The sequence below is a fragment of the Caretta caretta genome, chromosome 23 (assembly GCF_965140235.1).
Source record: "Caretta caretta isolate rCarCar2 chromosome 23, rCarCar1.hap1, whole genome shotgun sequence".
Taxonomy (NCBI): domain Eukaryota; kingdom Metazoa; phylum Chordata; order Testudines; family Cheloniidae; genus Caretta; species Caretta caretta.
In genome coordinates, this window is record NC_134228.1 from 14,518,696 (window position 1) to 14,543,245 (window position 24,550).

General features: G+C 63.7%; 2 protein-coding genes across 3 annotated transcripts; one reads left to right on the top strand and one right to left on the bottom strand.

Annotated features, from left to right (window-relative positions):
* The first annotated feature begins 510 nt into the window (after positions 1–510).
* WDR13 (WD repeat domain 13) lies at positions 511–17,741 on the top strand. Of its 2 annotated transcripts, none has more exons than XM_048833226.2 (10): positions 511–615; positions 5,563–5,646; positions 6,768–7,008; positions 7,273–7,382; positions 8,003–8,133; positions 8,871–9,178; positions 9,670–9,850; positions 9,933–10,074; positions 13,380–13,498; positions 13,873–17,741. In XM_048833226.2, the coding sequence occupies exons 1-10, from the start codon at positions 536–538 to the stop codon at positions 14,055–14,057; spliced, it is 1,581 nt and encodes a 526-aa protein (XP_048689183.1). In that variant the 5' UTR covers positions 511–535; the 3' UTR covers positions 14,058–17,741. The 2 variants fall into 2 exon arrangements, with proteins under 2 accessions (XP_048689183.1, XP_048689182.1); XM_048833225.2 differs by lacking the exon at positions 511–615 and adding an exon at positions 4,604–4,727.
* Positions 15,993–24,539, bottom strand: SUV39H1 (SUV39H1 histone lysine methyltransferase). The gene is made up of 6 exons (XM_048833236.2): positions 22,478–24,539; positions 20,450–20,595; positions 19,283–19,951; positions 18,807–18,953; positions 16,232–16,361; positions 15,993–16,129 (listed from the first exon to the last, which is right to left on the bottom strand). Exons 1-6 carry the CDS (start codon positions 22,494–22,496, stop codon positions 15,993–15,995), a joined length of 1,248 nt encoding a protein of 415 aa, XP_048689193.1. The 5' UTR covers positions 22,497–24,539.
* Positions 24,540–24,550: the final 11 nt, after the last annotated feature.

Genomic DNA, 24,550 nt, shown 5'->3' on the forward strand with positions numbered 1-24,550 from the left:
CGGCCCCGAGACCCCAAACCCTCGCGAGAGCAACGGCCAGGCGGCCATGATGGGAGAGAGACTAGAGGCCGACATATTGGAGCCGGGAGACATGGGGCCGCCATCTTGGACGGGGGTAACATGCGGGCCGCCATCTTGAAAGAGAGGTAACAGAGGGCAGCCATCTAGGACCTATGAGAAAGGGGGTGTTCACGTGGGGGCGGCCATCTTGGAACCATGGGGGCCGCCATGTTGGCATAGGGCAGGCGCCTGTGGCCGCCATCTTAGGAGAGGCAGGAGCGGGAGGGGAAGCAACTGGCCAGGTTGGGAGGCTGCAAATTTCTCTGGGCGCAGGGGGAGGGGAGGGAGTCAGGACGCCTGGGTTCTAACCCCAGACCCGCCTCCCGCCCGGAGAGAACCCAGGAGTCCGGGCTCCCAGCCCCACCCTCCAGCCCACGGGGAGGGGGCGGGGCGGGATCCAGGTGAGCCGCAGGTGTTGGCCCCGCCCCCTGCTATAAAGCCCCAGCCCCCAGGTGGGGGAGGGGGAGGAGCCACCATGGCCTGGACGCCCGAGAGCCGCAAGGGCCGATCCCTGAGCACCAGCAGCCGGGACCCCCCCGCCTGGAGGAGATTCCAGTAAGAGGGGGACAGGCAGCCCCGCCCCCGCCCCCCCGCGAGGAGAACCCAGGAGTCCTGGCTCCCAACTCCCCCCCCCCCCGAGAACCCAGGAGTCCTGGCTCCTAGCCCCCCCTGCTCTAACCACCAGACCTGACTCCCCTCCCAGAGCCGCAGAGAGAACCCAGGAGTCCTGGCTCCCAGCCCCCCCTGCTCTAACCACCAGACCTGACTCCCCTCCCAGAGCCACAGAGAGAACCCAGGAGTCCTGGCTCCTAGCCCCCCCTGCTCTAACCACCAGACCTGACTCCCCTCCCAGAGCCGCAGAGAGAACCCAGGAGTCCTGGCTCCTAGCCCCCCCTGCTCTAACCACCAGACCTGACTCCCCTCCCAGAGCCACAGAGAGAACCCAGGAGTCCTGGCTCCCAGCCCCCACTGCTCTAACCACTAGACCCCCACTCCCCTCCCAGAGCTGCAGAGAGAACCCAGGAGTCCTGGCTCCCAGCCCCCTCTACTCTAACCACCAGACCTGACTCCCCTCCCAGAGCCACAGAGAGAACCCAGGAGTCCTGGCTCCCAGCCCCCACTGCTCTAACCACTAGACCCCACTCCCCTCCCAGAGCTGCAGAGAGAACCCAGGAGTCCTGGCTCCCAGCCCCCCTACTCTAACCACCAGACCTGACTCCCCTCCCAGAGCCGCAGAGAGAACCCAGGAGTCCTGGCTCCCAGCCCCCACTGCTCTAACCACCAGACCTGACTCCCCTCCCAGAGCCACAGAGAGAACCCAGGAGTCCTGGCTCCTAGCCCCCTCTACTCTAACCACCAGACCTGACTCCCCTCCCAGAGCCACAGAGAGAACCCAGGAGTCCTGGCTCCTAGCCCCCCCTGCTCTAACCACCAGACCTGACTCCCCTCCCAGAGCTGCAGAGAGAACCCAGGAGTCCTGGCTCCCAGCCCCCTCTACTCTAACCACCAGACCTGACTCCCCTCCCAGAGCCACAGAGAGAATCCAGGAGTCCTGGCTCCCAGCCTCCCCCTCTCCCCGAGAACCCAGGAGTCCTGGCTCCCAGCCCCCCCCCCCCCCTGCTCTAGCCACCAGATCCTACTCCCCTCCCAGAGCTGGGAGGAGACCCCACCCCAGGGTAAGAGCCCTACCACTGCTGCAGTGCGAGTGGATCCCCTGGAATTGTGCAGGGGATTTTTCATGCAGAACCCAAAAGCTAACGAGGTGCACTGGGGCTGTGGGGGGGACACGGTATTTGGGGCTGTGCCCTGGGGTGGGGGGGTGGCGATGAGTGTGGAGGCTGGCGTTTGGGGTGCAGTGGGAGCTGTGCATGAGGTGGGGGATCATAGACTCCTTGACCCGTAGGGTTAGAGGGGACCGCGAGGGGCACCTAGTCTGACCCCTGACCATGCTGCAGGATTTAAACCATCCAAGACAGATGGCTCCGGCCTCCACTCGAAACCCTCCTTGAAGGAGCTTCCACGACCTCCCAAGGCCTCAGTTCCGTCGTCCTGCTGCTCTTCCCGGCCGGAAGTTTTCCCTGAGATTCAATCTCAGTCTGCTGTGCTGTAGTTTGAACCCACGGCCTCTCGTTCTGCCCTCTGGGGCAAGAAAGAACGACCTGCCTCCATCTTTTCTATGGCAGCCTTTCGAGTATTCGAAGAGCGCTGTCAATCTCTTTTCCAAACTGAGCGTACCCAGTTCCTTGGCTCACGTGGCTGGCGTCCCGCCCCTTTGATCGTCTTTGGCGCTTGCCTTTGGATCCTACCCAGTGTCTCCACGTCCTTTCTGGGCATTGGTGACCGAAACCGGACACCGTCCTCCAGCTGAGGCCTAGCCGTGACCCAGCCGAGCGGTCCTGTCCCCTCTGCGACTTGCAGCTACGCCTCTATTAATGCAACCTAAAATTGCACGTGTTTTTTGCAACAGCATCACGTGGCCGGGGTTGTGATCCACCGCCACGCCCAGCAGTGCTGCTGCCCAGCCAGTTCTGGCCCGTTCGGTACTGGTGCATTTGGTTTTTCTTGCCCCTTACATTGGTCTTTGTTGAATTTCATTTTCTTGGCTGCAGCCGAGTTCTCCAGTTTATCAAGATCCCTCTGAATTTTAGCTCTGTCCTCTAAAGTGTTGGCAACCCCCCCTCGCTTTGTGACATCTCTACACTAGATCAGTCTCTCCCTACATCCTGGTAGTTAATAAAGATGTAAAACACCACCAGATCCAGACCAGATCCCTGGGGATCCTCGCTTGAGACCTCCTTCCAGGCGGACATCAGTCCATGAACAGTTACTCTTTGTGGTTATTTAACCAATTCTGTGTCCGCTTAATGGTAATTCTGCCAAGCCCGCATTTCTCCAGCTTACTTATCAGACTGTCATGTGGGACCGTGGCAAGAGCAGGGCTGTCAATTAATTGCAGTTAACGCAAGTGATTAACGCAAAACAAATTAACTAGATTTAAAAAATTGCGATTAATCCCAGTTTTAATCGCCTTGTTATACAATACCACAACACCAATTCCCCTTGACTATAAATGTGTTGATGTTTTTCCATATTTTCAAATATACTGATTTCAATTACAACGCCGAGTACAAAGTGTACCGTGCTCACTTTGCAGCAGTAGTTTTGATTACACATAGCTGCACTGTGAAAAAGATCAACAAGAGAAATAATATTTTTCAGTTTGCCCTACAGCCCTGGGATGAGGTGATCTCTTTATCCTGTAGGTGCAATTTACAAGTGTAAAACAAATATTTTTGTGACATAACTGCACTCAAAACCGAAGCAATCTAACACTTGAGCGCCCGCAAGTCCACTCAGTCCTTCTTCTCGTTCAGCCGATCGCTAAGACGAACAAGTGTGTTTACACTTCTGGGTGATAATGCTGCCCGCTTCTTATTTACACTGGCACCTGAAAGTGAGAACAGGCGTTGGCCTGGCGCGGTTGTAGCTGGCATTGCAAGGTATTTCTGGGCCAGATACACAAATCATGTGTGTGCCTCTTCGTACTTCAATCTGAAGTGAAATTGGGATTTGATTCTTGTTTAACAGTGCAAATAAACCCACGATTGAGCGACACTGTTTTTTGTTTTTAAATCTCGCGATTCATTGCCATTTTTTTTCATTGTTTGACAGCCCTGGTCCAAAGCCTGGCTGAAGTCCAGGTATAAAAGTGTTCTTCGAGCTAATGTTTAAAACGATCTACTTCTCAGGTTACGGAAAGCGTTTCTGTACAGCTGGGTATAATGCTTCAGTGATCCCGAAGTACAAAGCTGAGTTTGCAAGTCACAAAATACCCCTAGTCCATAATCTGCAGTATCCCAACGGATGGTTAATCAATTGAACGAGCCAGAGAAAATATTAGCATCCAACTCTTGGGGTGCATCTTTCATGGTCCCTCAGTAACCGAGACTTTAGGACGGGCGGCCCCTGGGGAATCTCCTCCAGCAGAGCAGGATTTCAGTTGCTTTCCTGACTTCGCCTCTCTGGGTCTCTCCTGGTCTCCCCGATGGGGGGTGATCTGTCCCCCCGTCCCCCCTCTCCACCAAACCAGTTACCCCCACCCGCCCAAGATGGAAATCAAGCTGGTGGGTCAGGCTTTGTTCCCCGGCTGCTGGCCATCAGCCCTGGCTCTTCCAGGGTGGGGCAGCTTGGCTAGGGTGGAGATGGCTCTGGCAGCCCAGGGCCTGGTCTGCAGCTTCCCAGGGGCTGGGAGATTTCTTCAGAGCCCTGGTGGGCTGGTGCGTGGGGGGGGGGCTGGTTGCATGGGGTGCAGAGGGGGGCTGGTGCGGGGGGGGGCTGGTTGCATGGGGTGCAGAGGGGGGCGGGTGCGCGGGGGGGGGCTGGTTGCATGGGGTGCAGAGGGGGGCGGGTACGGGGTGGGAGCTAGTTGCATGGGGTGCAGAGGGGGGCGGGTGCGCGGGAGGGGGCTGGTTGCATGGGGTGCAGAGGGGGGCGGGGGGGCTGGTTGCATGGGGGGAGGGACCGGTGCACTATTGGTTGATAATCCCCCCCCCGGGCCCCACACACACACCCAGGCGCATGCGGCTGCGGTCCGGGGCGGGCACCGTGGCCGCATCCGCCCCCAGCCGCTGCCGCCGGCCTGGGACTGAGGCCGGGACCCGCCCCAGGTACCGACCCCCCCTCGCCGCCCCCGTGTCCCCGCTCGGGTTTGCATCGCAGCGCCGCGCCCCCCCCCCCCCGATCCGCTCTTGAGGCGATGCAATGGGACCTCCCCAGGTCCCCCCCCCCGGATTGCAATGGGGGGGCTGACAGCAGGACCCCCCCCCGCCCTGGGGTGCGATGCGATCCGTGCTGGGGGGGTTGCAGGACCGCTAGGCCCCCCCCCGGATTGCAGTGGGCGGGCTGGCAGCAGGACCCCCCCCCCGCCCTGGGGTGCGATGCGATCCGTGCTGGGGGGTTGCAATGGGGGGGGGCTGCACCTCAGTCTGCCATTAGGAGCCCCATCCCCGCGGTCTGTGCTCCCCCCCGGCCCCTTTCCTCTATAGGACCCCCCCCGGATGTGCCTCTTTCTCCCCCCCCCGTATCCATCCTCACAGCATCGCCCCCCCTTTCACCTCCATCCCCCCCTCACTAGCAACAACCTCAGCTAACCCATAATACTCCTGCCCCCCCAGTCACCCCTGCCGGTCCCAGCATAGCCCACCGCACCCCCCCCCCCGCAACCCTCCAATCTCCATCCCATAATACCCTCTCACGGGTCTCCTTGGGGTGGGGGGGTCCCTCCTAGCCCCTGCATCCAACCTCACGGGGCCACCCCCTGCCCGCCCGCTGCAGGCGAAGGGGGTTCAGAGATGTTGGGGGGCTGGAGCTGGGACCCCGAGGGAAGCACCCCCTGCCCCTGATGTGTCGGGGGTGGGTGACCCCCCCCCAGGGCTGGCTCTGTGCCCCCCCCGCCTGCCCAATGGATCCCCGGCTGACTCTGTGTCTTCCTTGCCCCCCCAGGCTCCCGCTGGCCAGCTCCCCCAAGGCGCCAGCAGGGAGTGGCATGGCCGCAGTGTGGCAACAAGTGCTGGCTGTCGACGCGAGGTGAGTTGGGGGGCTGGGGGCTCGGCGGGGGCGCTCGCCCCTGGCAGTCAGGGGCAGGTGCTGTGGGGTGCCGGGCTAGGGGTCACAGGGGGGCTCTCCCCTGGGGGAGCACTTTGCTGGGGGTCACAGGGGGCTGGGCAGGGGTCTCTGCCCTGGGGGTCACCGTGCTGTGGGTCACGGGGGGCTGGGTGGGGGCTCTCCCCTGGGGAGCACTGTGCTGGGGGTCATGGGGGGCTCTCCCCTGGGGGGCGCCGTGCTGGGGGTCACGGGGGGCTGGGCAGGGGTCTCTCCCCTGGGGGGCGCCGTGCTGGGGGTCACGGGGGGCTGGGTGGGGGCTCTCCCCTGGGGAGCACTGTGCTGAGGGTCATGGGGGGCTGTCCCCTGGGGGGCGCCGTGCTGGGGGTCACGGGGGGCTGGGTAAGGGGCTCTCCCCTGGGGAGCACTGTGCTGGGGGTCATGGGGGGCTCTCCCCTGGGGGGCGCCGTGCTGGGGGTCACGGGGGGCTGGGTGGGGGCTCTCCCCTGGGGAGCACTGTGCTGGGGGTCATGGGGGACTCTCCCCTGGGGGGCGCTGTGCTGGGGGTCATGGGGGACTCTCCCCTGGGGGGCGCCATGCTGGGGGTCACGGGGGGCTGGGTGGGGGCTCTCCCCTGGGGAGCACTGTGCTGAGGGTCATGGGGGGCTCTCCCCTGGGGGGCGCCGTGCTGGGCGTCACGGGGGGCTGGGTAAGGGGCTCTCCCCTGGGGAGCACTGTGCTGGGGGTCATGGGGGGCGCCGTGCTGGGGGTCACGGGGGGCTGGGTGGGGGCTCTCCCCTGGGGGGTGCCGTGCTGGGGGTCACGGGGGGCTGGGTGGGGGCTCTCCCCTGGGGGGCGCCGTGCTGGGGGTCACGGGGGGCTGGGTGGGGGCTCTCCCCTGCGGAGCACTGTGCTGAGGGTCATGGGGGGCTCTCCCCTGGGGGGCGCCGTGCTGGGGGTCACGGGGGGCTGGGTAAGGGGCTCTCCCCTGGGGAGCACTGTGCTGGGGGTCATGGGGGGCGCCGTGCTGGGGGTCACGGGGGGCTAGGTGGGGGCTCTCCCCCGGGGGGCGCCGTGCTGGGGGTCACAAGGGGGCTCTCACACAGGTACAACGCCTACCGCACGCCCGGCTTCCCGCAGTTCCGCACCCAGTACATCCGGCGGCGCAGCCAGCTGCTGCGGGAGAACGCCAAGGCCGGGCACGACCCCGGCGCCCGCAAGCTGTACCTGCGGCTGCGCGCCCAGCTCCTGGCACAGCGCTACGGGCCCCTCTCCGAGCAGAGCAGCTTCCGGGCCTACAGCAACAGCATCGTCCGGAGCAGCCGCACCACGCTGGACCGCATGGAGGTACGGGAGAGGCCGCCCGTAACGTCACACGGGGGCGGCTCACCCAGTGCTGAGCTGCAGCCACCTCTGGGGCGGGGCAGCTGGGGAACAGCCGCACATAACACTGCATGGGAGTGGCTCACCCAGTGCTGAGCTGCAGCCACCTCTGGGGCGGGGCAGCTGGGGAACAGCCGCACATAACGCCACACAGGTAGGCTCGCCTGGTGCTGAGATGCAGCCACCTCTGGGGCCCGTCATCCAGGTGACCTGTCCATTTTCCCCTAGGACTTTGAGGATGATGCCCGGGCATTGGGGGCCCGTGGTCATCGCCGCTCCGTCAGCCGTGGCTCCTACCAGCTGCAGGCGCAGATGAACCGCGTGGCGTATGACGAACGGTGAGCGTGGGGGCGCTGGGGGTGGGGGTGCTCTGGGGGCGGTGCCCACACCTGTACCCCCATGTCTCTCCGGGGCTTCTGCAAACCCAGGCAGCCCTGCCCAGCCAGGTGGCACCGCGGCCCTGGACCTGGGCTCTGCTCCCAGCCAGTGGTGGCTGCTGTCTGGGGCACCTGCCTTTGCCCCCCATCCAGAGCTGGGCTGGGAGCAGCCGGACTCCTGGGTTCTCTGCACCACCAAGCTCTCCTGGTGATAGCTATAGGGCTTATCCTGGTCTAGCCCCCACGCTCTAATCCCTATAGCCCACTTCCATTTCCAGAGCCAGGGAGAGAACCCAGGAGTCCTGGCTCCCAGCCCCTCTGCTCTAACCACTAGACCCCACTCCCCTCCCAGCGCCAGCGAGAGAACCCAGGAGTCCAGGTGTACGCTCGGGGCATTGGCACAGCAATGTCACGGGGGAGGTGGAAGGGGGGATCCCTACTCCTGACCCACAGAGCTATGTCAGGACTCCTGGGTTCTCTCCCCAGCGCTGGGAAGGGAGTAGGGTGTAGCGATTAGAGCGGGGGGGCCGGGAGCCAGGACGCCTGGGTTCTGAGTGGCCAGTTTTGACCCCGCCCCCCAGGCCCCCCGGCAGCGTGGTACCCACGTCGGTGGCAGAGGCCAGCCGGGCCATGGCCGGTGACACAACGCTGAGTGAGAACTACGCCTTCGCCGGCATGTACCACGTCTTTGACCAGCACGTCGACGAGGCCGGTGAGGGGGGGCTGCTGGGATGGGGGGGGTCGAACCCACCCGCTCCTTCAGGGCAGGGGTCCCCACTGGAGCAAGATGAGGGACCAGCCCATGGAGTGGGAGGGGACTGGAAGTGGGGGACACTGGGTCATATCATGTGGCCAGGGCAGGTGCCCGGGGGGTGGGGGGGTGGTCAGTGGAGGCAGCGTGCGGCTGTGCTGTGGGGAGTGGGGCCCGGAGGACAGCTGTGTGGGGCAGAAGGGGGGGGCAGACACCGGAAGGGGGGGGCATGCTCCCTGCAGGGCTGGGTGGGGGGAGGGTTACATTCAAAGGGGGGCGGGGCCCCGTGGGTGGGGACCAGGAGGGGGCGGCGGCACGGGGTGGGCGGGGCCCCATCGGTGGGGACCAGGAGGGGGTGGCGGCACGGGGTGGGCGGGGCCCCGTGGGAGGGGACCAGGAGGGGGCGGCGGCACGGGGTGGGCGGGGCCCCGTGGGAGGGGACCAGGAGGGGGGGCGGCATGGGGTGGGCGGGGCCCCGTGGGAGGGGACCAGGAGGGGGCGGCGGCACGGGGTGGGCGGGGCCCCGTGGGAGGGGACCAGGAGGGGCGGCAGCACTGGGGGTGGGCGGGGCCCCGTGGGAGGGGACCAGGAGGGGGCGGCGGCACTGGGGGTGGGCGGGGCCCCGTGGGAGGGGGCGGGGCCCTGTGGGAGGGCGCGGTGGCCCGGTGCCCCCCACTCACCCCCCGCCACCCCCCCAGTGCCCAAGGTGCAGTTCGCCAACGACGACAAGCACCTGCTGGCCTGCTGCTCGCTGGACGGCACCATCTCGGTGTGCCAGCTGGCGCCCGCCCCGCCCGCCGTGCTGCGGGTGCTGCGGGGCCACAGCCGGGGCGTGTCCGACTTCGCCTGGTCCCTCTCCAACGACGTGCTGGTCTCCACCTCGCTGGACGGCACCATGCGCATCTGGGCCGCGGCCGAGGGCAAGTGCATCCGCCAGATCCCCGACCCCGACGGCGCCGAGCTGCTCTGCTGCGTCTTCCAGCCCATGAACAACAACCTCACCGTGGTGAGCCCCCCCGCCTGCCCCCCAACCGGCCCCCCAACCCGCCCCCGGCGCCCCAACCCGCCCCCCGGCCCCGCTCCGTCCCCTCGACCTGACCCCGACGGCGCCGAGCTGCTCTGCTGCGTCTTCCAGCCCATGAACAACAACCTCACCGTGGTGAGCCCCCCCGCCTGCCCCCCAACCCGCCCCCCGGCCCCGCTCCGTCCCCTCGACCCGACCCCGACGGCACCGAGCTGCTCTGCTGCGTCTTCCAGCCCATGAACAACAACCTCACCGTGGTGAGCCCCCCCGCCCGCCCCCCAACCCGCCCCCCGGCCCCGCTCCGTCCCCTCGACCCGACCCCGACGGCGCCGAGCTGCTCTGCTGCGTCTTCCAGCCCCTCGCCGCGGTGCCGGCCGGCCCCGGGAGGGGAATGGGGCAGGGGGCCTGTCCCTGCTGGGGGCCGCCGGCTCGCTCCGGGGAGGGGGCTGACGGCTCCGCGGCTCCCCCCACAGGTGGGCAACGGGAGGCACAACCTGCACGTGGTGAACATCTCGACGGGGAAGAAGGTGAAGGGCGGGTCGAGCAAGCTGACGGGCCGGGTGTTGGCGCTCTCCTTCGACGCCCCCGGCCGCCTGCTCTGGGCCGGCGACGACCGCGGCAGCGTCTTCTCCTTCCTCTTCGACATGGCCACGGGTGAGCCGCCCCCTGGGCAGGCGGGGGGTGGGGATCCCCCTGCCCCCCAGCCCTAACCGCCCCCTCTCCCCCCGCCCCACAGGGAAGCTGACCAAGGCCAAGCGGCTGGTGGTGCAGGAGGGCAGCTCCATCACCAGCATCTCGGCCCGCTCCTGGGTCAGCCGGGAGGCCCGCGACCCCTCGCTGCTCATCAACGCCTGCCTCAACAAGCTGCTCCTCTACCGGTGAGGAGCTCTGGGGGGCGCTCTGCCCCGGCAGTCAGGGCCGGGGGGGTGCCGTCAGCGTGGGGGCGCTCTCCCCGGCAGTCGGGGCTGGGCGCCGGGGGGTGCCGGGGGGCAGGGTGGGGTCGCTCTTCCCTGGCAGTCGGGGTTGCCAGGGGGCAGGGTGGGGTCGCTGTTCCCTGGCAGTCGGGGCTGGGCGCCGGGGGATGCCAGGGGGGCAGGGTGGGGTCGCTCTTCCCTGGCAGTCGGGGGGCACCGGGGGGCAGGGTGGGGTCGCTCTTCCCTGGCAGTCGGGGGGTGCCGGGGCGCAGGGTGGGGTCGCTCTTCCCTGGCAGTCGGGGTTGCCGGGGGGCAGGGTGGGGTCGCTCTTCCCTGGCAGTCGGGGCGGGGTGCCGGGGCGCAGGGTGGGGTCGCTCTTCCCTGGCAGTCGGGGTTGCCGGGGGGCAGGGTGGGGTCGCTGTTCCCTGGCAGTCGGGGCTGGGCGCCGGGGGCAGGGTGGGGTCGCTCTTCCCTGGCAGTCGGGGCTGGGCGCCGTGGGGTGCCGGGGGGCAGGGTGGGGTCGCTCTTCCCTGGCAGTCGGGGCTGGGCGTCGGGGGGTGCCGGGGGGCAGGGTGGGGTCGCTGTTCCCTGGCAGTCGGGGCTGGGCGTCGGGGGGTGCCGTGGGGCAGGTGGGGGCGCTCTCCCCTGGCAGTCGGGGCTGGGCGTCGGGGGGTGCCGGGGGGCAGGGTGGGGTCGCTCTTCCCTGGCAGTCGGGGCTGGGCGTCGGGGGGTGCCGGGGGGCAGGGTGGGGTCGCTCTTCCCTGGCAGTCGGGGCTGGGCGTCGTGGGGTGCCGTGGGGCAGGTGGGGGCGCTCTCCCCTGGCAGTCGGGGCTGGGCGTCGGGGGGTGCCGGGGGGCAGGGTGGGGTCGCTCTTCCCTGGCAGTCGGGGCTGGGCGTCGGGGGGTGCCGGGGGGCAGGGTGGGGTCGCTCTTCCCTGGCAGTCGGGGCTGGGCGCCGGGGGGTGCCGGGGGGCAGGGTGGGGGCGCTCTCCCCTGGCAGTCGGGGCTGGGCGTCGGGGGGTGCCGTGGGGCAGGTGGGGGCACTCTCCCCTGGCAGTCGGGGCTGGGCGTCGGGGGGTGCCGGGGGGCAGGGTGGGGTCGCTCTTCCCTGGCAGTCGGGGCTGGGCGCCGGGGGGTGCCGGGGGGCAGGTGGGGGCGCTCTCCCCTGGCAGTCGGGGCTGGGCGTCGGGGGGTGCCGGGGGGCAGGGTGGGGGCGCTCTCCCCTGGCAGTCGGGGCTGGGCGTCGGGGGGTGCCGGGGGGCAGGTGGGGGCGCTCTCCCCTGGCAGTCGGGGCTGGGCGCCGGGGGGTACCGGGGGGCAGGTGGGGGCGCTCTCCCCTGGCAGTCGGGGCTGGGCGCCGGGGGGTGCCGGGGGGCAGGTGGGGGCGCTCTCCCCTGGCAGTCGGGGCTGGGCGTCGGGGGGTGCCGGGGGGCAGGGTGGGGTCGCTCTTCCCTGGCAGTCGGGGTTGCCGGGGGACAGGGTGGGGTCGCTCTTCCCTGGCAGTCGGGGCTGGGCGTCGGGGGGTGCCGGGGGGCAGGGTGGGGTCGCTGTTCCCTGGCAGTCGGGGCTGGGCGCCGGGGGCAGGGTGGGGTCGCTCTTCCCTGGCAGTCGGGGCTGGGCGCCGTGGGGTGCCGGGGGGCAGGGTGGGGTCGCTCTTCCCTGGCAGTCGGGGCTGGGCGCCAGGGGGTGCCGGGGGGGCAGGGTGGGGTCGCTGTTCCCTGGCAGTCGGGGCTGGGCGTCGGGGGGTGCCGGGGGGCAGGGTGGGGTCGCTGTTCCCTGGCAGTCGGGGCTGGGCGTCGGGGGGTGCCGTGGGGCAGGTGGGGGCGCTCTCCCCTGGCAGTCAGGGCTGGGCGTCGGGGGGTGCCGGGGGGCAGGGTGGGGTCGCTCTTCCCTGGCAGTCGGGGCTGGGCGTCGGGGGGTGCCGTGGGGCAGGTGGGGGCGCTCTCCCCTGGCAGTCGGGGCTGGGCGTCGGGGGGTGCCGGGGGGCAGGGTGGGGTCGCTCTTCCCTGGCAGTCGGGGCTGGGCGTCGGGGGGTGCCGGGGGGCAGGGTGGGGTCGCTCTTCCCTGGCAGTCGGGGCTGGGCGTCGTGGGGTGCCGTGGGGCAGGTGGGGGCGCTCTCCCCTGGCAGTCGGGGCTGGGCGTCGGGGGGTGCCGGGGGGCAGGGTGGGGTCGCTCTTCCCTGGCAGTCGGGGCTGGGCGTCGGGGGGTGCCGGGGGGCAGGGTGGGGTCGCTCTTCCCTGGCAGTCGGGGCTGGGCGTCGTGGGGTGCCGTGGGGCAGGTGGGGGCGCTCTCCCCTGGCAGTCGGGGCTGGGCGCCGGGGGGTGCCGGGGGGCAGGGTGGGGTCGCTCTTCCCTGGCAGTCGGGGTTGCCAGGGGGCAGGGTGGGGTCGCTGTTCCCTGGCAGTCGGGGCTGGGCGCCGGGGGGCAGGGTGGGGTCGCTCTTCCCTGGCAGTCGGGGGGTGCCGGGGCGCAGGGTGGGGTCGCTCTTCCCTGGCAGTCGGGGTTGCCGGGGGGCAGGGTGGGGTCGCTCTTCCCTGGCAGTCGGGGTTGCCGGGGGGCAGGGTGGGGTCGCTCTTCCCTGGCAGTCGGGGCGGGGTGCCGGGGCGCAGGGTGGGGTCGCTCTTCCCTGGCAGTCGGGGTTGCCGGGGGGCAGGGTGGGGTCGCTCTTCCCTGGCAGTCGGGGGGCACCGGGGGGCAGGGTGGGGTCGCTCTTCCCTGGCAGTCGGGGGGCGCCGGGGCGCAGGGTGGGGTCGCTCTTCCCTGGCAGTCGGGGTTGCCGGGGGGCAGGGTGGGGTCGCTCTTCCCTGGCAGTCGGGGTTGCCGGGGGGCAGGGTGGGGTCGCTCTTCCCTGGCAGTCGGGGCGGGGTGCCGGGGCGCAGGGTGGGGTCGCTCTTCCCTGGCAGTCGGGGCTGGGCGTCGGGGGGTGCCGGGGGGCAGGGTGGGGTCGCTCTTCCCTGGCAGTCGGGGCTGGGCGCCGGGGGGGTGCCGGGGGGCAGGGTGGGGTCGCTCTTCCCTGGCAGTCGGGGCTGGGCGTCGGGGGGTGCCGTGGGGCAGGTGGGGGCGCTCTCCCCTGGCAGTCGGGGCTGGGCGTCGGGGGGTGCCGGGGGGCAGGGTGGGGTCGCTCTTCCCTGGCAGTCGGGGCTGGGCGCCGGGGGGTGCCGGGGGGCAGGTGGGGGCGCTCTCCCCTGGCAGTCGGGGCTGGGCCCCAGTGGGTGGGGCAGGGGGGCTGTCGGGGGACCCTCCCCGGCGCTCACACCCGCTTTGCCCGCAGGGTGGTGGACAACGAGGGGACCCTGCAGCTGAAGAGGAGCTTCCAGATCCAGCAGGGCTCCCACCCCGTCCGCAGCATCTTCTGCCCCCTCATGTCCTTCCGCCAGGGGGCCTGCGTGGGTAAGAGCCACCCCCCGGCGTGGGTCCATGGGGGAGCCCCCTCTGCTTGGTCCCCGTCCCCCACAATGCCCCGGGGCATGTGAGTCAGCCCATGGTTTCTCAAGCTTGCTGCTCAGCTCCCTCCCAGAATCCTCTGGGGTGGTGTGGGGGGAATCGGTCCCCTGGTTTCTGACCCCCAGAACTCCAGGCTCAGCCCCTCCATGGGGTTCCTGGGGCAGGCTCCACCCCCCAGGGGCTTTGTGCCTCTGGCTCCACCCCTCAGGCCCCACCCTTGACTCCACCCCCAGAGGGGGTCTGCCTGCCAAGGCCCTGCCCCTCCCTGGGGTTCTCAGGGCTGGGGTCCAGGCCCCGCCCCTGACTCCACCCCCTTGCAGTGACGGGCAGCGAGGACATGTGCGTCTACTTCTTCGACGTGGAGCGCACCAGCCGGGCCATCGTGAACAAGCTGCAGGGGCACAGCGCCGCCGTGCTGGGCGTCAGCTTCAACTGCGACGAGAGCCTGCTGGCCTCCAGCGACGCCAAGGGCATGGTCATCGTCTGGCGCCGCGAGCAGAAATAGGGCCCCCACCACCCCGCTCCCCCCTGAGCCCGGCTCCCTGGCCCTGGTGGCTGAGGGGCCTGGGTGCCCTCTGACCCCATGTAACCCTTTGTGGTTCTTGCCCCCAACGCCCCCGTCGTGTCTTCCCCCTTGGTGTGGGGGCCCCCCTGTGCTTAGCCCGCTTCCTCCCTCCTCCTGTGAGCCAGGACGCCTGGGTTCTCTTGCTGGCTCTGGCCGGGCAGTCTCAGGCTGCTGGTCGGACTGGGGCAGGTCCCAGAGCTGCTTGCCCCCCTGCTGGTAAGGGGTTACTTTATTTGCTGGGGGGGGTGGGCTGCTACGGGGGCAGGTCGCCCTCAGTGGGCGGGTTGACCTACAGCCCTGCTTGAAGCTGCTGGTTCTACCCAGATCCCTGGGGCGGGGGGCTCAGCACGTGCCCCCCACCGCCCTGACGTAGCCACAGTACACGTAGGCTGAGGCAGCCTCTCAGAGTCGGTTCCCTGGGGCTGCCCTCGCTCCCCAGGGGCACGCTGCTGGCATGTCCCTTTGGGACCCGGCTGCCACAGAGCCTCCGGCCTAGACAGCAGGACACCTGGATTCCGTGGTTGGGCTGAAGTCCCTGTGCCTCAATTTCCCCATCAGTAGAAGAGGGCGAACGATACTGACAGGACGTGAAAACTGCTGCTGGAAAGCGCTAGCAGAGGGCCAAGCATTGTTAGGGGCTCGCTCCCCCTGCCTTGGTGACTGAGACCTGCTGTCCTTAGCCCCCCAACTCACTACCCCTGGGAGGCCTGGTTCTCACAGGTGGATCCAGACAGGTGAGGTTTCTGCCCTGACCCGTGCCAGCGGTGCTGCCAGCATGGGAGGGAGGGCCGCAGCTGGGCATATGTGGGGAGGCCCTGCCCCCTATAGCTAAGGGCTGTGGAACTAGGGCCAAGGGGCCTATTTAACCTGCACCTTCCACAGAACTAACAGCTGGGGCCTGGACCAATCCCAAACCTGTGAGTGTAAAAGGACAGTTCGCCCAGTGCTGAGATGCAGCCACCCCTGGGGCAGGGCAGCTAAGGAACAGCTGCGTATAACACATCACAGGGTGGCTTGCCCAGCACTGAAATGCAGCAGACTCTGGGATGGGACCCCTGAGGAACAGCCACACAGCAAAACTCCCTGCCAGTTTAGGACAGGAAGTGAAGCAAACTCCTCCATCTAAGTTTGTGCAGAGAAGAGATCATTTGGATTTAACTGGGAGGTTGGAATTAAACAGACGGCACTCCCCAGTGCCTAGGGAGAGCGCCCCCACCCCATTCCCGAGTACCCCCTCGACCCTGTTCTCTAGCCATTATAACAACGGGGCGCTGTTACCGCAAGCCAAAAGAACCAGATACCACCACCGGGTCCAGAATCAAACCATCTAATTGCCTTGATCGCAGACATCAGCTCTCGCGGCCCAGCTGCTCCCCAACCCCAGCTCCCTCCCCTCCCCCCCAATCAAAAATACCTGGTAGAAAAAGTCCTTTTACAAAATGCCCCAAATTGGTTTAAAAACATCGCCTTCCCCCCCACAGCTGCTTTGCCGGTTGCATAGGGACGCAGCGTCAAGTGCGGCTTCAAGTCGAATATTCCTGGATCCCCCCCAAACCGGCCGCTTCCCACAGGAGGCCGTGGCGCTCTGTACACAGTAGACAGGGCCTTTACACGGCCGTGGCAGAGCCAGGACGGCTCCGTCCCCTGCCACGGCCTGGGAACCAACTGATTAAAATCCATGACAGCAGTTCCTATAAAAACCCCCTTGACAGGAGGGAAAGAGCAGAGGGAAGCAGGCCCCACCCCGTAGAGTGAATGCAGGTAGGTGAGGTAAGTCCAATGGGGGGAGGGTGGGCATGGGCCCCCCTGCCCCTCCCCCAGAGCCCTGCGCGGTGGCGGCCGTGGGTTCCAGACCCCCGGCAGGGCACACAGGGGCTAGAAGAGGTACTTCCGGCAGGATGCGGCCCCGCACTTACACTCAATCCGCACCCGCTTCTTGGGAGAGCCGGCCAGGCCACCAGCCCGGCCCAGGTTGGAGTCCATCCGTGTGCTCTCTGCATCCACCGGGTCCACTGTGGGGGAGGAGAGAAGGCATCAGGGGGAGGATCCCACCCCAGGGCTCTCCCAAGCAGTGGGGCCTGGCCCCCCTTCATGCCCCCCCAGAGGGCACTCACCCTGCATGTTGTAGTCGAAGGTGAGCTCCTCCCCAGCACGGATGTGCCGGGTGGCGAAGAGGGCGATCCGCGGCAGCCGCTCATCCAGGTTGTCAATGAACACGTTGTATACCTGCAGGTTGGGGTCACACTGCACCGGGGGGGAGGGGGTAGGTGAGTGGGGAAGGCAAAGCCTCCATAGCCCTGCCCCCTCACCACCTGCCTCCCCAAATACCCCTTCCCTCGCCAGAGCACCACCAGCTCCCTCCCCTGCTCCTTGGACCCACCCGCCAGGGTGGAGCGACTGAAACTGAAGCGATTTAAATCACCGCTTTGAATCTGCAAGCGGGGAGCCCAGTTTCCAACCCTCCATTTCAATCCCCTTCTGCGTCCGTGCTTTTCTGTTCTCTCCCTAGAGAAAAGCCGAGGCTCGTTGGTTGGTAATTGTTAAAACGTTGTGATTGGCAACTAAATGTCGCCTTTTCCCCAAATCTGGCCCATCTTTTCACTAATCCGCAGGACAGGCTACGTTTACACACATTTATTTAAGCAATTATATAGCAATTACGTTATAATTTATTAATGAATTATCTGATTCAAATATAATTAATATTAATACATTATATTGTCATTTAGAAATATCTATAAGTAGGACAATATGATGTATTAATATTGATAAATTATATTATCGTATTATCATAAAGCCTAGATCTCCACTTGGAAGGATTAGATTTTTACTGGTCAGTGTTGGTAAACATCATTTTCCCCGCACACCCACAAACATGACAGCTAGGCAAAGTAAGAAAAATGCAGCTTGAAGGATATTGACTTTGTATGTCTTGACATGTGGTGTGTGTTCTTGTTCTAACAGCTATAAAACTTTAACTTTCTGAATGTTAGCATCTACTGTCACTATATAATTATAGCCTGACCCAACCTATTGTCTAACCCTGCCCCTCCCCCCACTGTCCCACAACTGTGAAACTTGACATCAATAAAGATCAGGAGAAAAGGATTAAAAATAAACAATTTTGTCCATCGAAATGATAAAAAATGACTTCTGCCAAGCCTATTTATAGCATAATTCATCAACCTTAATACATTATATTACACTAATTTGTTAATATTAATATTACACTAATGCAGTGTATATGAATTATTAATATAGAGGTTATGTATTTATTTGAATTCTTAAATTTTACTTTTTTATTATGTTAGAATTTGGTGAATGGCATTTCTTATTTAGTTTTTTTTGGGGGGGGATTCAACTCATGGTTTGTGTGAAGTTTAATTTTGATGGAAATTGTAATGAAAAGTGCACAAAAAGATTTTAAATTGTTTCGCTTTAATTCGTTCAATAAAACAACCATAAAATGTGCGGGATGCATATGGAAAAACAAAAGTAGAGTTTATCAAAACAGGGTTTGCATTTAAAACTGAGCTACTGTTAATTCCATGAAAACTACCTTAAAACGTGGTTGATGCGTAAGAACAAAAATGAGTTTATAAAAACATGGTTTTGCATTGAAAACTGACTGAGTTATTTTTCATTCATTAAATAAAACCTACCTTCAATGTGCTGGGTGTAGAAGAAGAAAAAAGTAAAGTTTATCTAAAACTGTTTGCATTTAAAACTAGGTTATTTTTAGTTGGACAAGGTGGGAGAGGTAAAAATCTTTTACTGGACCAACTTCTGTTGGTGGGAGGGACAAGTTTTCAAGCTTCACAGAGAGCTTCTTCAGGTCTGGAGAAGGTAACCAGAGTGTTATTTTTAGTTTAGAAATAATTTAAAAAATTAAGAATTATCAGTTCAATAACACGACCTTAAAGTGCACTGGAGCCATAAGAAGAAAAAAGTAGTTTATCAAAACGTGTTTTGCATTGAAAACGAAACAGTTCTTTTTAATCAGGTCGATAAAACTACTTTGAACATGCTGGATGCAGAAGAAAATAGGAGGAATATCAAAACGTGGTTTGCATTTAAAATGGATTTAGTAAACAAAGGGAGCATTCTCTGTAATTAGTGAATTTGAACTGATTGTTTCTAGTCTCCATGTCCTTCGGGATTTTAGATCGAGTAGATCTCTACCTTTCCCACCGAGTTTTTATTCAGAGACTGCAAGAGGAAACCAAGCTTTCCTGCTTTGCCAGCTCCTGATCAGTTTCTTAACTTGCAAGGGACTGGCCATTGAGCTGAGCTAGGTGAATAAACTGAACAAAAGCAAATATTCTCCCTACAAAATACATGAGGCAAGCCAGCGATTTCCACCGGTTCACTGCTTCAACTTTCTTTCAAACCTCCACAGCACACATGCCTGGCTGTCTAGTTACTGTGATTTAAATGATTTCCATAGATTCTCATAAATTTGGGGCCTTTACATACATTGTCAGCAATTCAAACTTTGTTTTAAATCATTTTTTCTTTCTAAGGGGGAAAAAAACGCCTATTTAACTTACATTAAAAAAACCGTGGCAGGGTGTTTTTTGTTTGTTTTTCAATCACTGATTTTTATCCACCCACAGGCTGCCCCCAGCCCCCTCCCTTCCCCGTGGCCTCTCCCTCGCCCCCCCCCCCCCCCCCCCCCCCCCGACTCACGCTGTGATTTACGAAGTGTGAGATGTTGCCATAGTAGGCAGCATCCACTGTGTAAACATCCTCCACATAGTCCAGATCAAAGAGGTAGGTCGCACCCTGGCGGTCGTAGATCTGCCCTCGTCGCTCCGCCTCCTCTGATGTGATGATCTGGGGGGACGGGATGGGATGGGGTCATGCTGGGAGCATGGCACTGGGGGACTCTGTGCGGCTGTTCCCGAGCCGCCCCGCCCCGCCCCAGAGGTGGCTGTATCTCAACACTAGGGAAGCCATCCCCATGCAGCTGCTGTCCCACCCCAGCAGTGGCTGCATCTCAGCACCAGGCGAGCCCCCCCACTTGTGACATTATGTGCAGCTGTTCCCCAGCTGCTCTGCCCCAGAGGTGGCTGCATCTCAACGTCAGGCAAGCCATCCCCATATGACAGACACTACGTTCCCCAGCGGCCCTGCCCCAGAGGTGGCTGCCTGGCGCTCCGTACCTCTCCCACATACTCCATGACGAAGCTGTTCTTGCGGATCTTCTCCAGGGTGCGCACGCCCCAACCGCGCCCGTTGGCGGTCCGGAAGATGCACAGATCGTAGCGGATGCCCCGCTGCACCACGCGGTTGGAGCACTCGGCCCCGCAGCGGCAGCGGGCGTTGCACTCGTAGATGGGCAGCCCCGCCCGGATGCGCACCTGGCCCAGCTCGTTGTAGGCAAACTTGTGGCGGGAGGCGCCAGGGCAGCAGCAGCCGCTGGCAGCCTCCGCCAGGCAGTCGCAGCACTCGCAGCCCACCGCCACCTGGGTGAGGGAGATGCCCTCGCCCACCTTGTACTCATTGATGTAGACGAAGTCCCGGGGCGGCCCGTCGAGATCCACCTCGTTCTCCACCACGATGCGCCCCTTGTGGTTGCGCTTGGCGTTCAGCTGGCGCTCCCAGCGCCACAGGGCCCGCCGCTGCTTGGCTTTCTGCACTACGTAGTTCGCCACGCCCTGGTCCAGCCAGCGGGCATTTTTCTTGGGCTTGCCGTCCCGCCGGATCCAGGCCTGCTCCAGGTCCTTGTGGAACTGCTTCAGCAGGCCCACACAGTGCAGGTTCTTCCGCGGCTCCCAGGTGTTCTCGGACTCCGGGTAGCCGCGCCACTTCACCAGGTAGAACTCCTCCTCCTGTCACCAGAACCCGTCAGTCAGCGGGCGTAGCCATGCCCCCTCCCAGAGATGGGACCCAGGAGTCCGGGCTTCCAGACACCTCTTCCCCCCACCCCCCGTACTGTGACCCACTAGACCTCCACTCTCCTCTTAGAGCCAGGAAGAGAACCTGGGAGTCCTGGCTCCCAGCTCCCCCCCGCCCCCATTCTAACCACTAGACCCCACTCCCCTCCCAGAGCCAGGGAGAGAAACCAGGAGTCTGGCTCCCAGCCCCCCTGCTCTCCCCATTGCAGGATGTGAGGGGCAATTGGAGGTGGGAAGACCCAGGCTGCATGGGGAGAATTGGAGGCGGAGGGCTGCAGGCTGCCCGGGGGTGGGGAGAGGGGAATTGGACATGGGCTGTAGGGGGGATCCGGGCTGAAGGGGGTTGGGCTGCAAGGATATTGGACGTGGGGGTTTCCCAGCTGCAGGGGGGGAATCCCAGAAGGGATCGGGGTCACAGGCTGGCAGACTCACCCGCACTCTCTTGTAGTCGCACAGGAACTCCACCTCGAAGTGGCTGAGGTTCCTGCGGGTGATGCCCAGCGAGGGGCAGCAAACCCTCTCCAGCCGGCACAGGTCCTGCAGCTGGGACCATGAGGACTTGCAGCACACGGCACAGCCTGCAGGCACACAGGTCAGCGTTAGGGGGCTGGCACTGGCTGGGCAGGGAGGGGAGGGACCCCAGGGAAGGCGGGGGGGGGGGAATCGCTGTGTGGTGGGGGAGCCCAGAGCTTGGCTAGCGGGGGCTGCAGGTCAGGAGTGAGAGGCACCAGCAGAGCTGTGATATCAGAAAGGGCCAAAGTGCAAGTGGGGGACCTGGGGTCACAGCTGTGAGGGTCGGTCAGCGGGAGGACAGCAGGGAATGTTGGGGGGCCGCGTGACGTAGAGAGAATCCCCTTGCGTCGGACAGGTTGGCCTGAGTGTATGGGGAGGGGGGGGGGTCACGCTGCATTGAGGCTTTCACCAGAGGGTACTGGGGGGGGTCACCCCACATCGGGGGACTGGTGAGCCTACCAAGGGAGAGGAGGTCAGCCCGAGCACGTGCCGGGGGAGTGGCTCACCCCTTGTCCGAGGGTTGCCCCTCATCCAGAGGTTGTCATGAGCACGTGGTTAGCCTGAGCGTACAGGGAGAGGTCACCCTGTCTAGGGGGCTTGGTGTGAGCGTCCGGGGGGGTCACCCTGCGTCGGGAGGTTGGTGCAAGCATCTCGGGGAGGTCACCCCGCGTCAGGGGGTTGGCGCGAGCCTCCGGGGGGGGTCACCCCACGTCAGGGGGTTGGTGTGAGCGTCCAGGGGGGTCACCCTGCGTCGGGAGGTTGGTGCAAGCATCTCGGGGAGGTCACCCCGCGTCAGGGGGTTGGCGCGAGCCTCCGGGGGGGGTCACCCCACGTCAGGGGGTTGGTGTGAGCGTCCAGGGGGGTCACCCTGCGTCGGGAGGTTGGTGCAAGCATCTCAGGGAGGTCACCCCGAGTCAGGGGGTTGGCGCGAGCCTCCGGGGGGGGTCACCCCACGTCAGGGGGTTGGTGTGAGCGTCCGGGGGGGTCACCCTGCGTCGGGAGGTTGGTGCAAGCATCTCGGGGAGGTCACCCCGCGTCAGGGGGTTGGCGCGAGCCTCCGGGGGGGGTCACCCCACGTCAGGGGGTTGGTGTGAGCGTCCGGGGGGGTCACCCTGCGTCGGGAGGTTGGTGCAAGCATCTCGGGGAGGTCACCCCGCGTCAGGGGGTTGGCGCGAGCCTCCGGGGGGGGTCACCCCACGTCAAGGGGTTGGTGTGAGCGAGTCACCCTGCATCAGCGGCTTGGTGTGAGCATCTGGGGGGGGTCACCCTGCGTCCGGGGGGTTGGCGTGAGCGTCCGGGGATCATCCCGCGTCGGGGGGTTGGCATGAGCATCTGGGGGAGGTCACCCTGCCTGTGGGAGGTTGCGTGAGCATAAAGTGGGGGGGTCACCCTGCACTGGGGGGTTGGCGTGACCGTACGTGGAAAGTCACCCCACGCCAGGGGGGGTGGCGTGAGTGTACGGGGAGGTCACCCCACGTTGGGGGCTAGGCATGAGTGTACATGGGGGGTCACCCCGCACCCAGAGGTTGGCGTAACCGTACTGGGGGGGGGTCAATACCAGCCTACAAAGGGGAGGTGCTCTGTGCCAGTGGGGTGGGGGCACCCAGGGGGAAGTGGGGGCGCCCTGGGGGATCTGTGGCACCCTCAGGGTCACGTGCGCCCCTCCCCCCGCACCAGCGGGGGCAGCGCCCCTCCCCCCACTCCGCCCTGCCCCGTTTCCCGCCCTGGGCGCGAGGGCAGCCCCCTGAACGCGCGCTCTCAACCGGCCCCCTCCTTCCTTAACGGTCGCTTCTGCTGCCGCCTCGCGCGCCGGAAAAGGGGGGGGGGGGGAACTAGCTCCGCGCTCGCGCCACTCCTCATAGAAGCCCCCACCCCGCGCGCCCCTCCCGCCGCGCGCCCAGCCCGGCCACCCGCCACGCTCCGCGCGCGCCGGCTTCCCTCGCTCACCTTTTAAATTTTCCGCCATCTTTTTTTTTTATTTTTTTTTTTTCCCCTCCAGCCACTGGGGCCGCCCGAAACTTTTCCTCCCAGGGGGCGTGGCCAGAGGGGTGGGGGAGGGAGAGCGACGTGCCCCGCCGCGGCCGTTCCCATTGGGCGTCCGGCCTGATTGACGCGCCCCGCCAGCCAATTGGCGCCCAGGGCTCCGGCCGCGGGTGTCATTTGCATCTCCCAGAGTGCTCCGCGCCGCCGTGCGACCGCAAGAGTCACGGAAATAGCTCACAAGGCACCAAATTAACCCGTTTCAGCCCAGTCTGCCTCAAAAGCCGCCTGGTGGCTTAGATAAGAGGGCTTCTTGGCGCCATCCTGGGTGGAGGGGGAGGGCAAAAGACGCTCACCCTATTCTGTAAGTGACACGTCAGCCTAAAACAATATGTAGTGGTGCCCCACCCATGTCAGGGCACCCCTGGTTCGCCCTGATCCTCTTGCTGTGGAGTCAGAGTCACCGCCTGGCTCGAACAGCGAGGCCAGGAGGGTTGGCATCAACCAGGCACCAACGTCAATGCCGGAAGGGTTGGCGTCACCCAGGCGCCAACGTCGAGGCCGGAAGGGTTGGCGTCACCCAGGCACCAACGTCAATGCCGAGAGGGTTGGCGTCACCCAGGCACCAACATCAAGGCCGAGAGGGTTGACGTCACCCAGGCGCCAACGTCAAGGCCGGAAGGGTTGGCGTCACCCAGGCACCAACATCAAGGCCGAGAGGGTTGGCGTCACCCAGGCACCAACATCAAGGCCGAGAGGGTTGACGTCACCCAGGCGCCAACGTCAAGGCTGAACGGGTTGGCGTCACCCAGGCGCCAACGTCAAGGCCGGGAGGGTTGGCGTCACCTAGGTACCAATGACAGGGCCAGGGGAAGGGGTAACAATCGCTTGGACTGGCTCAGGCTGCGGCGGGTAATGTTCATTGAAGAGGCAAGAGAACGTTCTCCAGCTCTGGCTTGCTCATCCTGTTCGGAGCTGCGGCGAGACCCTTAAGAGTAAAGCAACGGGGACATAAAACCCCATTAACCAAATCAAAATTGATAGGCTTGGAAAGATTCGCTTTTGATCGGTAAATTCCAGGCGACGTCCAGTTCCCCGCAGACGCAAACCCAGAAAAAGCGTTTCCATTAATAACTGTCTAAACTGAGAGCAAGGCCACGTAAAACAAATTGCTGCTTGAGACCATGTTTGAGTTTGAACTGGGGCTATTGACTTTATCTATCTTGAAGAGACTTTGTGTTTTAAAGCGTTCGCTTTTTGAACGCAACCTCTGCAGTCATGAAGTAGTTATTATCTGACTCCCCCACGGCACCCACATTTTTTCCCGCCTTCTAAATAAACAGTGATCCTTCGAGCCATCGAAATGATTGAAAAATGAAAGTCGAATTCTGCTCCCTCGAAACGATCAAAGAAACAAATAAAAATCAATTTCTGCCAAGCCTTGAAATGAATAAGCCATAACTCACGAGCAAGTTCTAAGTTGCAGGTGACGACCACACCATTATAACAAGACATAGTCTAGTGGCTGCTCCGGTCTACGCTCAAAATTGAGATCAACCTAGCTACGGCACGCAGGGGTGTGCAAAATTCACCCCCGCGATCCCCCAGAGCACCATCGTCAAGCTGACATAACCCACAGGTGTAGACCCAACTAAGAATTCCTCCGCCGACCTAGCTACGGGTGAGATGGATCAACTTTTACAGACCCCTTCCTTTGCCGTTGAAAGCATCAACACTAAATCTTCTGTAGTTATGCCACCATAGCACATAGGGCGTAGACACAGCCTCAGATCAAGCTCTCCGGCTTCTAATCCTGTCACTCAGACGTTGACCCAGACCAGTGGGTTTTAATCCACCCCAAAATCTGTGCTGATGACCCACGCTGGGCTCTTGAGCCCCACATATCGGCAGCTTGGTTCCAACTTGGCTTGTTTTTTCAATCGGGCTGAGATCAAAACATGGAGCCAAGTTGGAAGGAGATCGGTTGGGTTGTTGCTGATGCCAAAGAGGTTGGTGGAGACCAGAGTATTGCCAAGCCCT

What these genes read in the sequence shown, in the direction of transcription:
- SUV39H1 (XM_048833236.2), bottom strand. An exon ending in GCGACTACAAGAGAGTGCGG is followed by an intron (nt 19,952 to 20,449) that starts GTGAGTCTGCCA and finishes TTCTGGTGACAG; the next exon opens with GAGGAGGAGTTCTACCTGGT. An exon ending in TCATGGAGTATGTGGGAGAG is followed by an intron (nt 18,954 to 19,282) that starts GTACGGAGCGCC and finishes CCGTCCCCCCAG; the next exon opens with ATCATCACATCAGAGGAGGC.
- WDR13 (XM_048833225.2), top strand. Translation starts at nt 4,639, where the DNA reads ATGCGGCTGCGGTCCGGGGCGGGCACCGTGGCCGCATCCGCCCCCAGC. An exon ending in CGCGTGGCGTATGACGAACG is followed by an intron (nt 7,383 to 8,002) that starts GTGAGCGTGGGG and finishes CCCGCCCCCCAG; the next exon opens with GCCCCCCGGCAGCGTGGTAC. An exon ending in CCAGCACGTCGACGAGGCCG is followed by an intron (nt 8,134 to 8,870) that starts GTGAGGGGGGGC and finishes CCACCCCCCCAG; the next exon opens with TGCCCAAGGTGCAGTTCGCC.